The following is a 17,545-nucleotide window of genomic DNA, read 5'->3' on the forward strand; positions in this document are numbered from 1 at the left end:
CATTGAGTTGAGAATTCGAGTTCATTACAGTCCATTTCGTTTATTTTAGTGCCTCGTTATCTTCTCTTTTTGTCCACTGACACTTTTTGGTTTTCTCCAACTTGAGAAAAGAAAGCTCCTACTTTATGAATTACAAAGTCATGGTGGAAAAAAAACATTACAAGGATATAGCTTGTAAAAATAGGCACTTTACCAAGAAGTTCAGAAAAAACGATGACCCTTTTCTTGCAAAACTTGGGATAATTTAGCCCCAGAAATTGTAAATACTTCTTGTGAAAGATACCCAACAAATAGAATACAAAATTTTGTAGCTATAAATTAACATACAATAATAGAGAACCATTAAATATCAGATCTCTCATAATAGACAGAAAAAGAAAATTGGGAGCCATACATATAATAATTTCTCCCTCATCTATTATTTTTCTCTAGAGCCTGCGATTTGTAGCAAATGCCTTTATTATTGATTTTAATAAATAAAATTTAAAAAAAAAAAACAATAAAGAAATGGAGAAACATAAATTCTCCTTCCCCAAAAGAAAGATAAAAAGCAGCAATTTGGGGCTTCAAATGTAAAAGGCCAAAGATTTGATTACAACAAAAACCAATCAATCTTCTTCTTTCATGATAACCACTCCACATCCATTCCTTCAATTTCTTCAATCTCCATACTGTAAAATACAACAATTTAAAATAAGAAATATGGAGAACATACTAGTTTAGTCACATATTCATAATAAATATTCTCTGAATATAGTTATAAAAATACACTTTAAAAGAACAATGAAAATATAATGATTTAGAAGTCAAAGATTTGATGATGATGACGACAACGAATCATGATATGAATAAATAATACTTCCTTCATTTCCAAGAAAAAAAAAAAAAAAAGACAGACTTTTCCTTTTAATTCGTTCAAAAGAGTTGATCTTTTTTTTCTTTTTTAACAACATTTTAATTTCAATTTTTCACGCAACATTTTGATATATTTTACATAACTTAAATTTAGTATCACGAAATACAAAAAAAAAAATTATTTTTATCAAACTCATTGTCAAGTTAAATTATGTCATTTTTTTTAAAATGAAGAAAGTAAATAAAATAGCATCAACTTCCTTCTTTTAGTTAAAGAAAAGAAGAATAGAAATACATTCTATCTACATTTTTTTTAATTCATTCTTCTATATTTACTTTCAATTTCCATTAATCTAAATTCACTATCACTTTGGAATGTAGTAACGACTATAATACATCAAAAGGCTATGTTATTCCTAAATTTATAATAGGAGTATATCAACAGGCTATGTTATTCCTAAATTTATAATCAATCGATGATATAATATGGCTGCATGATTACTAACCATAAATCCACAAGAGGATGATTGCAAATTCAATAGTTTCCCACTGACCCAACAAACTCCTACCCCAAAATAAAAGAAAATAAATAAAAGAAAGGAAGAAAAAAATAAAGGTGGGTCCAATGGATTGTCTGTTTCATTTCTTCCACCGCTTGACGTGTCAATCCTAGCAAAGCCCCATACTACCGTATACTAATACTAACAAAACATGATGCTGCTAGGTGTTGTCTATAAGCATGCATCACTTTTGCCCAAGCAAAATTTACAAGTAAAATATATTATGATTGTTCTGAAAAAAATGATAAAAAGTTTTAAAAAATAGTTCGACGCACTACACTCCTCGCCTCACCATATACGAAGTTCAAACAAATAAATAAGATCACATTTAAAGTTAGACTCAATTTTATCTTAACGTTTCAGCCAGCGGTTCTTTCCCCCACACAAAATGAAAATAAAAATAAACAAAGAGCATCTAGTACAGTAAGATGACCTAGGAACAAAAAATATTTCCTAATATTTAGAAGTGAAAAACAAGCTAAAATAAAAAGTGAGAGAAGAAATAAATAATATCTGTGTAATTCAATTATATAGGAACTATTTTTGAAAGACCTTTGACGCAAATAGCTTACACAAAGGTAGAGCAGACATAGCAAATAATAACGAAAATATTGCATAGCATTCAGAAAAGTACAGTAATAAAAGGAGAAATGAAACAAGAAATAGTTACCATGGTAAGGTAGGATGAGAATAGGTATCATCGACATGTTGTTGCAAGCAGGTTTCATTTGGATTGAACCAGGCAGGGAATTCCATGACTTCAGCAAATGGATAACACCCATAATCCTCAGCAATGTTCTTCTCATCAGGTCCTATTTCCATGGCCTTCAAGAACTTGAACCACCAAGCTGATGTTGCCAAATTCAGGCTGTCATTCCACTCCATCTCATGTTGTTCTCCTATTGATCTTATCTCTTCCATTTCTTGCTCATCCAATGATAGATGCAACCCTGAATCTTCTGAATTCACCATTTGAGCTATAGGAGCACCTCCTCCCACATAATGGAATTCATCTGAAGATGATGAAGGAGATGATGATGAAAAGATTGAATTGTTATTGCTTTTGCTGGTACAAAAAGGGGTTGCATCTAAATTGCTGAAGTCTTGGAAATTGAGATTCAAGCCTAATGTTTGGTTGGGAAGTGGAAAATTGAGGTGGTCTTGAAAAGGTAATTGGGAACCAAAGGATGAAACAGGACAAGAGTAAGGATATTGAGGCAGACAAGGGAAAGTTGTGTTGGAGAAATTCTCCATGTTGTAACTTGGCAAGTTGTTGTTGGTCATAGTGTTGGAAGCATAAATCCTGGCGTTTCTCCGGGATTTATGTTTCCCTTGTTCTTCTCCGAAAGATTCCTGTGGCCAAGTCTGCAACGACTGTGGCCCGGTGTGAGATGATTGTTGTTGCTGTTGTTGTTTCATAGACGCTCTATGAAACTTGAGGGCAGTGACAATCTCACGCCGAGCCTCGGCCATATTTAGAAGCCTTTCTTGATAAGGTCTACTAGTGTGGAGTCTCCTCCTCACTTGTTTCTTTTTAGGCTGTGGTGGTGCTGCTGGCTGTGGTGACAATTGTGTATCACTACACAAACTATCATCAAGTTTTGTTGAATTCTCTAGTGAATCATCATGGTCTTTGGGAGTCAAGGGATCTTTGGTTCTTGAAGAAGTTAACTGTTTGACTAGGCTTCTAATATAGGCACCAGAGAGATGAGGTTCTTGTTTTAGTTTATCAACCCTTGCTACTTCCATAACTCCTTGTTTTGGTGAAGATCTTCCCCTCATCTTACACGATGACTTTGCTTTTTTCCTCTCTTTTGGGGATCTTTTTTAGATGGGAATGAAGAGATCAATATAGCAACAAGGTCGGTCTAAAACATGTCATTCACTTTCTGGGAGCCAAAGTACACACTATGCAGAGGAGAGGCAGAGGTTAGGAAGGTTTCTTGGGTGCATATAAATAGCTAGAGACAGTTTAGGGTTTTTAAATACTTTTGGAGTTATTCCCATTTTTCTACTACTTTTTCGTTACTTGTCTTAGCTGGTTGTTAGGAAGAGTTTCATAACAGATTTTACTCTACAAAATGACAGTTACATGTGTAAGCACCTTTTCCTTTTTTTAATAGAATCAAGTTAAAAGAGGTAAGAGACATAATCTTCCATAATAGTTGGAGGATCCGCTATGATTACATAAGTGCAACAGCTACTGCACAAAACATCCCATGTTAGCAAGGAGTGGAGAAGAACGTCACTTCAACGGGTATGATATAAACAGCCTACACTAAAGCAAGCATTAGTTGTTGCTTCCACGGTTAGAACACATGAAGACAACTTTACCTATAAATAAATTGAGTATCGAGCTGAATCAAGTGGAGTACAGCTGAACCTGTCAAACTTGCTATAGTAACAAGTTGAGTTGAGACCGAGGTGAACCCAACCGAGCTTTATGATACACGAAATAATGATTGAAAGACTTCACATAGCTGGAAATGGAAATTAAAAGAAGTTTAGTCCAGATCAGCAACTAGTTCTGGAAAACAGCTATAACTGTCAATTAGTTAGACAGTTTTACTGTCACTATTCATTCTCAATTCTATTAAAAGTTAGTTACAAATGTATTTTTAGTGTATTCCATTTTCATTGATATATAGAGAACATGTAAAATGAAGGATCATAATAAGAAATATCAGTTTCTCTTCTAAACTTCTCTCTATTCTCTTCTCTTCTTTCTCTTCTCTCTTCTAAATTCATCATCTTGAGCCGAAATCTCGAACTCTCTGTTCCTGAATCAGCCTACAAATCTCGAGTCATCATCTATAACTCCTACATTTGTGTAACATTGGTATCAAAGCCAATCGACTTCTTGGCAACCATGACGAAAACAGCAAGATCCATTGATAGTTCTCCAGCTGAAATGTGAGAAATAAAGGATATGCTACAGAAATTGATTGCGGATATGGGAACTTTGACAGGAGAGGTCACTAGCTTGAAAAGATTGGATCAAGTAGTGATGGAATTGAAAGAGCAGTTCGTGCAATCTGGAGAAAATAGGAGGGAGAAATCTCCTCTGAATAGAGCAGGTCCCTCTGGACCTCGACATTCAGAAAAAAAAGGCAAGATAAAAGCCCTGCAAGCTATAACACTCACAATTCCAATTTCTCAAGATGGTCGAAAATGGATTGTTTGAGATTTTTTGGGGATGATTTACGATCTTGGTTGTTCAAAATTGAACAATTCTTCTCCATAGAAAATGTTGCTAATGAGGATAAGGTTTCTATTGCAGCTTTGCAGTTGGAGGGAAAAGTCATTCAGTGGCATCTATCTTTTATGAGATATAGGCAATATTTACAACCACCTACATGGACTAAGTATGTAATGGCTATAGTGGATAGGTTTGGGACCGACTTTGATGACCCTATGGAGGAGCTGAAAAAGATCAAACAGGTAGGGAGCGTGAAAGAATATCAGGCTGTATTTGAGAAGTATTTGACTAGGGTCAAATTGTCAGAAGAAAATGTTATTAGTTGTTACATTGGGGGTTTGAAACCTGACTTGAACATTGTTGTGAAGATTACTCAACCTACATCACTTTCACAGGTGTATAAACGTGCAAGAATGCAAGAAGCATATCTTACGGCCATCAAACCATCCAGTGGATTCCATAGTCTCAACACATCTAAGAGATCAACTGAGCACAAGTTGTAGAGTAAACCAGGACTATTACCAACTCCAACTACTGGTTATGCAGGGCCACAAAAAAGTGTTAACCGGAGAACATTAAGTATTGAAGAAATGAATGACAGAAGATCTAAAGGTCTTTGTTACTTCTGTGATGAGAGGTACACTTTTGGTCATCAATGCAAGACTATTAAGCAGTTGTACTTGCTGGAAATAAAGGAGCAGGATGAGGGTGGTGATGGCCAGATTTTGGGAATGATAGATCCTAAAGAAAGTCAAGAAGTGGAGATGACCAACACAATGGAGCAACTAGAAATTTCTATTCATGATTTAAATGGTTCCTTTGGATATAGGACCTTGAAAGTGACTGGCTATCACTTTAAAAAGCCTTTACATATCTTGATTGATACTGGTAGTTCACACAACTTTATTGACCCTGAGTTAGTACAACAATTGGGGTGCCCTATCAGATCAGTTCTTCTTGAAAAAGTTGTAGCAGCCAATGGAAATGACATGCAAGTTGACAAGATGTGCACTATATCTTGGTTGTTACAAGGAGCTGAGTTTTCTGTTGATTTCTTACTATTACCACTTGTGGGGTGGTTTTAGGGGTTCAATGGTTGCTCACCCTGGGGGATATTAAGATGAATTTCAAGAAACTCACCATGAAATTCTACTACAAAGGGAAGAAGCATTGTCTTAGAGGTGCAGGAAGTCAAGTCACAGCCTCAGGAGCTGGAAAAATGGCTAAGTTTTCAGGTAATCAGTCTCAACTATGCATGATCCAAGTAGTTCCTTCTATGAATACTGATGTACAATGGTATGCCATTGAAACTAAGGAACAACCTGAAACAGATGCAAGCTTATTAAGTCTATTGGTGCAGTTTCAATCTTTGTTTACAGAACCTATTCAGTTACCACTTTCTAGAGGTGTTTTTGATCATAGGATTGTGTTACACCATGGTACTGAACCTGTAAACAAGAGACCATATAGATATCCATCTGTGAAAAAGGATATCATTGAAGGGTTAATACAACAATGTTGAATCAAGGGATCATACAACCTAGTTGTAGTCCTTTTGCTTTTCCTGTTGATTTAGTTGGGAAGAAGGATGGTTCTTGGAGGATGTGTGTGGACCATAGAGATTTAAATAAACATACAGTCAAGAACAAGTTTCCAATTCCAATTGTTGAAGACTTGTTAGATGAGTTAGGAGGGTCCAAGATTTTTTCTAAGATTGACCTCAGGACTGGTTACCATCAGCTGAGAATGGCAGAGAAGGATGTGCCTAAAACAGCTTTTAGGACACTCAGGTTATTTTGAATATTTGGTTATGCCCTTTGGTTTATCAAATGCGCCAGCAACTTTCCAAGGACTTATGAATTTTGTATTTCAACCATTCCTAAGGAAGTTTGTCTTAGTCTTCTTTGATGATATCCTTGTATATAGCAAGAGCTTGGAAGAGCTGTTTTTGAAGTTATGATGCAGCACCAGCTATTTGCTAAAGAAAGTAAATATTTCTTTGGGGTGTTAAGAATTGAGCATCTTGGCCATTTTATTATAGAGCATGGAGTGTCTACTGATCCTCGAATGTTGTGCAAAATTGGCCTGTTCCTACTACTCTTAAGCAGTAAAGATGATTTTAGGGATTAGCCGGCTATTATAGGAGGTTCATCCAGGGATTTGGTATAATTGCTAGACCATTAACTGACCTCTTAAAGAGGGACAATTTCAAATGGTCTAATGAAGCAGCTACTGCATTTGCAACTCTTAAGGAAAGACTTACTCAGGCTCTTGTATTAACTTTACCTGATGCTACTAAACTCTTTATTGTGGAAACTGATGCAAGTGGGACTGGTATTGGTGTTGTTCTCATACAAGAGGGCCATCCCATTGCTTTTATTAGCAAAGCTTTTGCCCCTAAACATGCAGCCATGTCGGTATATGATAGAGAGTTATTGGTTATTGTACAGGCTATTACCAAATGATCACAATATCTTCTTGGTCAAAAGTTTGTCATTAGAACTGATCAGAAAGCTTTGAAGTTTTTAATGGAACAAAAGTTGCATACTAACTCTCAACTCTTGTGGTTGACTAAACTAATGCCATTTGACTACATAATTGAATATAAGAGACGGGTGGAAAACAAAGTGGCTGATGCTTTATCAAGGGTAACAGGTGTTGAACTTATGTCATTGGTGCATTCTACTGCTACTTGTGATCTTTTCCAGGCTATAATTGATAGTTGGCATGCTGACCATGAGACACAAGCTCTTATTCATCAACTCCAGACCTCTCCTGGCACTCTCAAGCAGTATAATTGGTGTAATAATCAGTTCAGGAGAAAAGTAAGACTTGTAGTGGGAAATGACCATCAGCTGAGAATTTAGATCATTACCTTGTGGCATTCTTCCCCTCAGGGTGGACACTCAGGCATAGAGGCCACCTTGAAGAGATTGTCGACTCTTTTCTACTGGAAAGGGCTCAGATCTGATGTTCAGAAGTTTATTCATGCTTGTGATGTGTGTCAAAAAAACAAAGCAGACTTAGTAGCTTCTCCAGGTTTATTGCAACCGCTGGTCATACCTGATGTAGTTTGGTCTCAAATCAGTATGGATTTTATCACTGGACTTCCTAGTCTTCCCGATGCAATTACTAGTGACAGAGATGCTATTTTCCTTAGCACGTTTTGGCAGGAGTTATTCACCTTACAAGGGTTCCATCTACACACATCATCAGCATATCACCCACAATCTGATAGCCAGACGAAAGTACTGAACAGATGTTTGGAGACATATTTGAGGTGTTTCTATAGTGAAGATGCTTTTAATTGGTCAAATTGTTTACCTATGGCTGAATACTGGTACAATACATCCTATCATTCCGCTATTCATATGACTCCATATGAAGCATTGTATGGCAGACCTTCCCCTTTGCACTTGCCTTACCTTCCGGGTGAATCAGCTTCGGCTGAAGTTGATAATTCTCTTCTCCACAGAGAATTAATTTTACAACTTCTCAAGCACAATTTGACCAGGGCTCAACTGAGAATGAAGCAGTAAACTGACCTACATAGGAGTGACAGATCCTTTGACGTTGGTGATTGGGTGTACTTTAAGACTCAACCTTACGGACGACAAACTGTTTCTACTAAGTCTCATCACAAATTTTTGCTAGGTACTATGGTCCTTTCCAGATCATCAAGAAGGTTGGGCCAGTAGCATATACTCTTTTGTTTCTGGCTGATGTCAAGATTCACCCTACTCTGCATGTGTCATTACTGAAGAAGTGTTATAAGCTACCTGCTATTATCTCGTATCCCCCTACCATGGATATTTCTCATCCTCACTGCCCCTCTTCGGAGAGTATTTTGCAAAGAAGGATGGTGAAGAAGGGCAATAAGGTTGTTGCTCAGGTCTTGGTTAAGTGGCAAAGCCTAGCCGCTGATGAGGCTACTTGGGAGTTCTACAATGCGTTGTTGACTAGAATTCCTTTTTTTAATCCTTGTGGACAAGGATCTCTTGTTGGGGAGAGTGTTGATACACGAAATAATGATTGAAAGACTTCACATAGCTGGAAATGGAGATTAAAAGAAGTTTAGTCCAGATCAGTAACTAGTTCTGGAAAATAGTTATAACTGCCAATTAGTTAGACAGTTTTATTGTCACTGTTCATTCTCAATTCTATTAAAAGTTAGTTACAAATATATTCTTAGTGTATTCCATTTTCATTGATATATAGAGAACATGTAAAATGAAGGATCCTTCTATTCTCTCTATTCTATTCTCTCTTTCTCTTCTCTCTTCTTTTAAATTCATCATCTTGAGCTGAAATCTCGAACTCTGTTCCTGAATCAACCTACAAATCTCGAGTTATCCTCTATAACTCCTACATTTGAGTAACACTTTAGCAGTATTAAAACAAGTCCAATTGAGCTTTGCTATAGCATAGTTTGAACCAAGTCGAGAACGAGCCAGTTCTTTAATGTCTGTTTCATAATATGACATGTCTAAAATAATCAAATTCATAATAAATCAATTGTTTAAGATTGGGAAGTGAACACAACTGTGATTCAATTATATGAATTATTATTAGTTTAAGCTAGAAATCTAGAGTCCATTAGTGTAAACCCTTCTGTTCGTTTTTACTTTTTTGGATAACTTAATCTCATTCCATAAATAACACAAAGTTGGTGGTGCTATGACTGGCTCAACCATATCTATCACTTGAGTTGTCAAAGTCAAGTTTCAAACCATTTTGTTCTAAGCATACTAATCCAGAAAGATATGTCAAACTAGAAAACAAAGCAAATTAATCATCAAACAAATAATTTGACTTAACAAATAATTTGACTTGTGTCCATTACACTGAGCCAGATCAAGGCTAGAGAAATTCAAAGTGTGAAATAATGGACTTTCACAGGATTCATGGACGTTGATGACTTCGGTGCTGCAATTAAGTCTATGACACTACAGCATGTTCATGTGACCTTTTGATTACGCTGAAAAAGTTAGTCTTCAAAAACTAAAACGACTAAGAAACTAGAAATATAAACAAAATTGGAAGAAAAAAAAGAAAAAGACAGCCCTTAACCTGTAGGAATTAGTTCAAGTGGCAAAGCTTGAGGGACTTGTGAGTTAGGCTACTAGCTTGAGCCTTGCATTAAAGCAAACTAAGCCTAATTTTCAAGTGGAGAAAGGTAAAATGGTGAATCCATTTCAGTGTTTCAAAGGATGGGATTGAGTCCTAAGGATTGGCACCCAGCTGATTTTTGATCATAGCGAATCCAATGCACTAAAACTTTCGGTATGCACAGGGTTCGGAAAAGGACCAAACCACAAGAGTCTATTGCTAAGTTGCCCGGACTCTCCACTGTAATGCCTCACTCATTTCGAATTCTCTAAAAACACATTATTTTTTAAGAATCCGACACGTACCCGCTGACATTTTTTAAGAGTCCAAACAACATAGGTCTATTGCATACAACCTTACCTTGTATTTCTGCAAGAGGCTATTTTCGTGACTTGAACCTAGGATCTCTGGTCACATGGCAGCAACTTCTATCAATTATACCAAGGCTTCCGTTCAGTTACACCAAGACTCTCCTCCAATCCTAAACAAAAAAGAAAAGACAGTCTACTAGCCTCCAACATAAATAAGGCCAGCAGAAAGACCTTCAATGCTCAAGAAAAGGCAATTCATAGCTGGTTTTATCACACATCTTGTATATGTCTAACCGTTTAACAAAATAATTTTCAGATTACCTATTTTACTACCTCTCTAAGAAATGGTGAAGACAGGAAAGATCAATCATTCAACTAGACCAAGAAACGCATTTTGTTTGCACTCGGTATCTTGTACTTCTAAACTGTTTTTCTTTTTATTTCCTTAAAGCACTAGGAGTGTAACAATATGTTTATTTGTTTTTCATTTTCAACAATTAATATTAATGAAAATACGCGCATACAAATGTCAAGATTGAAAAACAGAATTGGTATGCAAATTCTATATACATATCTTGTACAAGATATAAATGTAATAATCCTCAATTACAAACTAATTAAATAATTCTATTTCATGCCAAAAAAAAAGGGCAAAGATAACTTGATGACATGGCCCTGAACCACTCAGTCATCAATTTCAGAAATGAATCACTGCTGTTGTCATCAGATATATATCACTACAAAACTTATCCCAAAAAGTATTTTAAGCAGCTAAGGTTTTTGTTGTTTAGGTAATGATAAATTAAGATGTTACCTAATAAATCAAAATAGAATGGTTGAAATAGAGAAGTTCTACCAGGTATTAAGGTGTGTTTTGGCATGGGAGAAAGCATTTTTGGGAAAAATGTTCTGTTCTCTTAGTTTCTCATGCTTGATTCGACAAAATTTTCAGAAAATATTTTTTTTATTAAAATAAATTTTTTAAATGAGAAAAATGATTCTTAATGGAAGTAGGAAAAATAAATTCTTGCACTTTGTGATTATTGTATCTTCTCACTCATCCAACGCCGTCTAACCCATACTCTTTGACCATCCCACCACGAGGCACCACACCCCACCCTCTCACACCACTATATATTTTTTGTTACATAACATATAAATATTTTTTAGATGATATTTTTTTACTTACTTACCAAACATTAAAAAATAAATAAAAAATTAACTTAATTTTCAAAAAATCATTTTAATGAAGAAATATTTTCCTTCGTACCACCAAACACGCTTTAAAATAAAAGAAAGATACGTATCAAAGTGAAACATAAGTTACAATAAGATAATTATAAGACCAACAATGTTATGACAGATAGTTAAAGACCAACAATGTTATGACAGTTAGGATTCGTTTAGTGGGGTGTAATATTTTTTTAATCCATATATTAATGTATTGTACTATTTAATACATTATTTGGTAACAAAGTTAAAATAATGTATAATTAATACATGTATTAGTTATACGCCTAATTAATACATGTATTAGTTATACGCCCTACATGGTATTATGGGGTGTATAATTAATAGATCCCATTTGGTGGTATTAGTAATTCACGAATTGTACTGCATGGATAAATATAAGTAAAAACAAAAATGTCCTCAAATTCCTCTAAATCTTTTCAATTTATTCAATATGAGTTATTTCTTTTCAATTTATCAAGATGATAATTTTCCTCTAAATAATTTTAATCATAAAAAACTACTCCATTAACTTAAAAATTACTTATTGGTCAAAATCCGAAAATAAATTGCATGATTGCATACAAGTTTTAATTTTGTAAATAACATATATCACAAATAAAAATGATTTTTTTGCTTAACTTTAACACTCTACGAAACACAATTTTATGTTAATAAAGATTTTATTGTCTCATTCAAAAGTTAAACGTGCATTCCTCTAACTTAATAACACCACAAAATAAGAACAACAAATAAATGATGAACGAATAAAGAAAAGATAATCAAAAAAAAAAAAAAAAACTGCAAGTAAATAATTAAATCTTAAAATTCCAACGTAAGTTATTAGTTATATTATTAAATTTTTTTTATATTTTAAAAATAATAATAAAGCCTGGCAAAGAAAATACACAAAGTTATAGTATGTTGAGGGTATTTTTGTAAACAAACAATATTATTTTAAAAATATAACAGCACATTATTTTCAATATATCAAATCAAACATCACATAAAAAATAATTCAGCATTACTAATCCCAACATTATTAATCACAACATTACTAATACACTATATTCAGTATTATTTTATACACTTTACCAAACGACCCTTAATGTATATCCACAAGATGAATACCCTAGAGATGTAGGTACTAAAATGAATGCTTAATCATACAACATTAGATAAATTTAAAAAAGACATCAGAAGTTGCAAGTAGCACATAGTATAAAATCAAAAAAGACCCTTTAAAATGGTTTAGTCATGAATATGCACTATTTTGAAGGTGTGAAATCATGGTGAGTGAAAGGTATTAAAAAAGAATCACGTGGAAGTTGTTCTGAAATACCTATAATTTCTTGAAATCCATACAAACCCAGCGATGAATGTGGAGGTGAAATCAATTAGTTGGGGATATGTTTTAGCATGTTAATATGTCTATTTTGAGTCTTTATCTTTCTAGGAGTCGTTCGGTCTCAAAATCTCTATGCCACTAAAACGTAGTGTGAACTTTTATTAATTTTTGTTTTTATTTTGTATAATATTAATTCGAGATGAGTTTAAATAGATGGACACGATCAACGAGACATCATATAGCCAATCCAAATAGCATGAGATTAAGGCATACTTCTTGTGGTTGAAGACTTTTGCTACTTGTTCCAGCTTTCAATTGATTGAAGAAGAGGGCACTTTAGGCATACAAGTTTCTGCTGGTTTTCAAGCAATTTGTCTGCAGGCTAGTAAGTTGGTACCATGGGACCAAGATCAAAACGTCAGCAAAAGGCTACAGAAACTGACAGGAGAATCTCCATACTATTGTAACCTCATTTCTTTGTGTAAATGATTTGTATGTGAGCGTAACGAAATGTAAATAATAATATTTGCATAATAAAATTCAATATCTACGTTCAAATTGTTGATATGACCAGTGTCTGTTACTTGAAACAGAGAACTTGGACCTTTTGGAAAGGCAATACACACACAGCCTGTTAAAGACAGAAATATTCCATACCTCCCTCTCCTTTTCTTTCTGTTTCCTTTCCTATGTATTCCTGCTTTTCTTCCAAACAGTTTCTATTTAATTTTAATTGCTACTTGGACCTGCCAGTGGCATGGCTCCTGAGTCCTTTTGATGATGCGAGTAACAATAATAACAGTAAAATGAGGTTAACTTATAAACGAGGATAGATTGATTATATGATTTAGTTGAGTGTATAGAAAAACAGTCTTTGCCTTTACTAGGTAAGCGTATGGTTGCATACGTACTATCCTCTCATCAGACCTCGTTTGTAAAATTGTATTGAGCATATTATAGTAAAGACCCAACATTAGAAAGAGAGTCATTAAATAACATAGCCCCAAACTCCCAATGGGGCTACTTAACTATCAAAGAACTAGAATGGCAATCTTGGAACCTATAGTTAAAATTCCAATAGAAACTGATAGGTGAATTCTCCTATTTGCCCAAACTTTGCATAAAGAATTACTTTCTCTGTCTATTTTTATTTGTCCATGTTATAACTTGACACATCTTAAGAAGTAATAAATAAAATAATAATTTTATTATATCATTTTTAATTATAAAGTCTATCTAAATTGTTGTCATGATCAGGAGGTCACGGATTCAAGCCTTGGAAAGAATCCCTGCAGAAATGCAAGTTAAGACTGCATACAATAGACACTTATGGTCGGACCTTTTCCAAACCCTATGCATAGCGAAAATTTCGATATACCAGACTGCCTTTATTTTTTCAAACTTGACAAGTAAAAATAGATATCTATTTTTAACACAATTTACAAGTAAAAATGGAGGGAGGTAGTACCTTTGAGGTCGTTTGGTGTGAGGTATAAGGGATAAATAATATTGGAATAAAATAATTTTATCCCGTATTTGGTGTGAGATATTAGTTCGTACCAAAATTATTTATCCACCAGTTATACCATAGTATTGCGATAAGTTATCCCATATATATAATGAAATAACTAATCTCGAGATAAATTATCCGGGATAACTCTTTCCCAACCAAACCAACCCCTTATAGTTGTGTTAGTGAAAGTTAGCAAACATTAATCATATGACACTAATGTAAATTGAAAAAAATAAAATAAAAATAATCAACAATTTGGAGTTGCACCCGACACCTTCTGTATCTTCACGAGTATGAATGACACTGTAGTGTACGTAGGAAGCAAATGCAGTAATCTGTCCCAGAAACTTACAACTTCATTCCAAAAAGTAATACGTATGAAATTAATAGACAACACTAATATATTATCATACAAATATTGGAATAAAGCCATGAGATATCACCGAAGTTTTGCGTTTTAACTCAACATTGCTAAACCAGCTGGTAAAAGTTCAAAAATATTTCCATTTTGTTATATATGTTTGATGTTTTATGTTCTATGATTCAAACCAGTAAAGGATAACTGTGAAAGCTGTGTTATTGCTCAACCATCATTCACATGGAAATGTCCCACTCATCAGCAGGAGGGGGAAAAGGGGGCTCTTAATGGTATCCAACCTTTCACATAACTGTGCTAGTTAAAGGTGTCAGGCAATTCAATATTAGCTAATGGCAACAACAATTCCAAAGATACCAAATATAGGAAAATGTTAAGTTTGCTCCAAATATAGTAGGCGTGTTTGGACATGATTTAACTAAGATCTGGAAAAACAAAATGAAAGTAGAATTTGTATTTTGATATGAAAAGAAAGTTGGAAACTTTTGTTAGTGAAAATTTGAAACTCATCAGACCTATTTTTCAAACTTCAAAATTCTATATTTTACATTTGAAGTTGAATTAATATGAAAATATTATAAACGAATGATTATTTAAAATGATCTCCAAATATTATTTTATATTTTGGAACCAAAATCGATGATCAAACCTGGTTGATATAACAAAACATGAAAGAATTTTCTTTGAGATGGTGATCTTGTTGTCCATCTTTAAAAATAGGCAGAATACGGCAGACTCCTGAAGTACGTACCTTCTTTCACTTAGGCATCTCAAGTGGATGTCGCTCACTTTTGACATCTCAAGTAGCTATAAAGTGTGTTATTTTGGCACCTTTTGATGATTCAGCAAAGAAGGTGTATCACACTTGCTTTTGGCCGCTCATTTTTCATTTAATTTAATCAACTTCTTCCCTATTTTTTCATCCTACATCTTCCAACCTCCATTAATGGAGTATCCTACATCTTTCAACCTCCATTAATTTTCTTTTACCGATTAACTTTCTAATTGAACACAGGCCTCTTCTCCTCCATAATTTTTAATCATATATCTGAAATTCGAGAAGCTATTAATGTGGATAGAAAATAAAGCAGATTCGGTAAATGGTAATCAATACATCTCGCTTGGTTTTATCAAACATATCATGTTGGAAGTGTGTTGCCGCTTTTTTTCGTTAAATTAAAACATGTTCCTTTTTGTTGTAATGGTGGTGAAAATTTCTTGTGATGCTTACATTTCTGATTCAATGATTGTTGATTCTTATGATTAATGAAATTGTGATACCTTCCCCAGTGCATTTCTGAAAATTGCTTTACCTTTGCGTGTTTAATGCACGGAAGTACTTTTGAACGACTGTGTTCTTTCCATTTTCCACGAAGAGGTTGCAACCTCCATTGATGGAGAGCTTGAAGAATAGTTGGGTCAGTAAGATGAAGTTTTGTAATTATTTGGTCAAAAGTCACGTGTCATTAATTCATTGGACACCTTATAATGTATTTTATTTCCTTTTTTTAAAAAAATTGTGGATGCATATAATGACGTGGCAATTTAAAATGAGCTGGCACAAATTAATTGGCCATTTAATTCATACTAGACGCGCGTGTAATTCACCCACTAGAGTTGGTGTCGAAAGGTGCCAAAGTGGCACACGTTATGGCTACTTGAGGTGTCAAAAGTGAGCGACGTCCACTTGAGGTACCTAAGTGGAAGATGGTGCGTACTTAAGGAGTCTACCGATGTATTCTGCCTTTAAAAATATTTTCACTTTTACCTTATTGATGAACAAATTGACATGAGAATTTGGGAAACGTGTCGTGATATATGTAATTCATAAATGACATAATTTTGATTAGCATGACGTGCGTTGACTTAATGATAAGCTTGGAAGTCACACCAAGAGAGAAAATTCTAAATATCTTTTGTCAACAATTCAAGGAGACAGAGATTGAAAATAATGTTGCACATAGTATTAGACCGGAATGAATGAAATGTAGACTCACTTTCGGGGGTAATATGCAATAAGAATGTTTATGATCTTTTAGTTAAGGACATGGCATAATTTCAACTTATTAAGGACATTATTCTAGAAAGGATTTATAGTCGAGGATTAAGGTAAAAGGTTAGTAGGAAGTTACATGTCCTCGCACTTTATGTGGGGGACATTGAGGCTAGCCTCCTCTCATCTTCTTATTATTATTAAGTACTAATTGTGTAGTCTTTTATTTTTTTTATTACTACGTGTAGTTTTATTTGGTTTGTATCTTGTTATTTTGCTATTTTTTTATTTTTCTTGCAATCCTATTTCAAAATATTTGTCTTGAACCAGAGATTTATTGAAAACAATCTCTCTACCCGCGTAGATGGAGATAAAAATTATGTATATTTTATCTTTCCCAAACTCCATTATAAAATTACATTAGATTTGTTATTATTATTATTTTTGTCAATTTAAAATGCTTGGCACCACTCAACTTCTATAGTACAACGAACTTCTAATATTTTCATGCACTCAAAACTCATTACACTAAAGAAAACTTGAACTTTGAAGTGATGCTTTTTCTAACTTTTTACCCTTACTTTAGCATTTTATTCCATCGTCACTAGAATTACAATTCAAAACTCAATAAATATCTAACCAATATCTTCAAATAAAATAAAAGGCATAAAGTGCTATCTATCTTCATATAGGGGACCGGATAGTGCTATAAAATTGACCTAAAGTAAATTCACTGCCGTCTCCAGTGTACAACTTTGACACACATGAAGGCAAAGAATTTGATATTAGACATGTAGGTAATTGTTTTGACTATTTCACCGGGTGTGATATAATCTATATCTATAATTTATAATTTATAATTTATAATTTAGAATATATTAAAAGTGTAAAGTCATATATTAAAAGTGTAAAGCTCCTTAGAAAAGTAATTTGAACTTTTTGTCCTTCATTAAAATACTACTCAATAAACAAAATCGTTTTTTCACTATTTTTTAAAAATAATTATCATTAAAATATTATTCAAATATTTAGAATATAGGGAAAAAAAAAA

The 17,545-nt window shown here is 33.9% G+C and overlaps 1 protein-coding gene across 5 annotated transcripts in view; it reads right to left on the reverse strand.

Annotated features, from left to right (window-relative positions):
• Positions 1-336: 336 nt before the first annotated feature.
• Positions 337-17,545, reverse strand: part of LOC107839098 — a 30,263-nt gene continuing 13,054 nt past the window's right edge. For 2 of the 5 annotated variants that reach the window (XM_016682456.2, XM_016682457.2), the window contains exons 2-3: positions 2,086-3,895; positions 337-671 (exon numbers count right to left, since the gene is read on the reverse strand). In XM_016682456.2, the coding sequence (XP_016537942.1) occupies positions 623-671; positions 2,086-3,197 (1,161 nt within the window). In that variant the 5' untranslated portion in view covers positions 3,198-3,895 and the 3' untranslated portion in view covers positions 337-622. Of the gene's footprint in view, positions 672-2,085; positions 3,896-10,083; positions 12,056-12,885; positions 17,373-17,545 lie in introns of those variants that run through there. The other 3 variants (XM_047394452.1, XM_047394451.1, XM_047394453.1) reach the window with 3 other exon arrangements.

This window comes from Capsicum annuum, chromosome 8 (assembly GCF_002878395.1).
Source record: "Capsicum annuum cultivar UCD-10X-F1 chromosome 8, UCD10Xv1.1, whole genome shotgun sequence".
Classification (NCBI taxonomy): domain Eukaryota; kingdom Viridiplantae; phylum Streptophyta; class Magnoliopsida; order Solanales; family Solanaceae; genus Capsicum; species Capsicum annuum.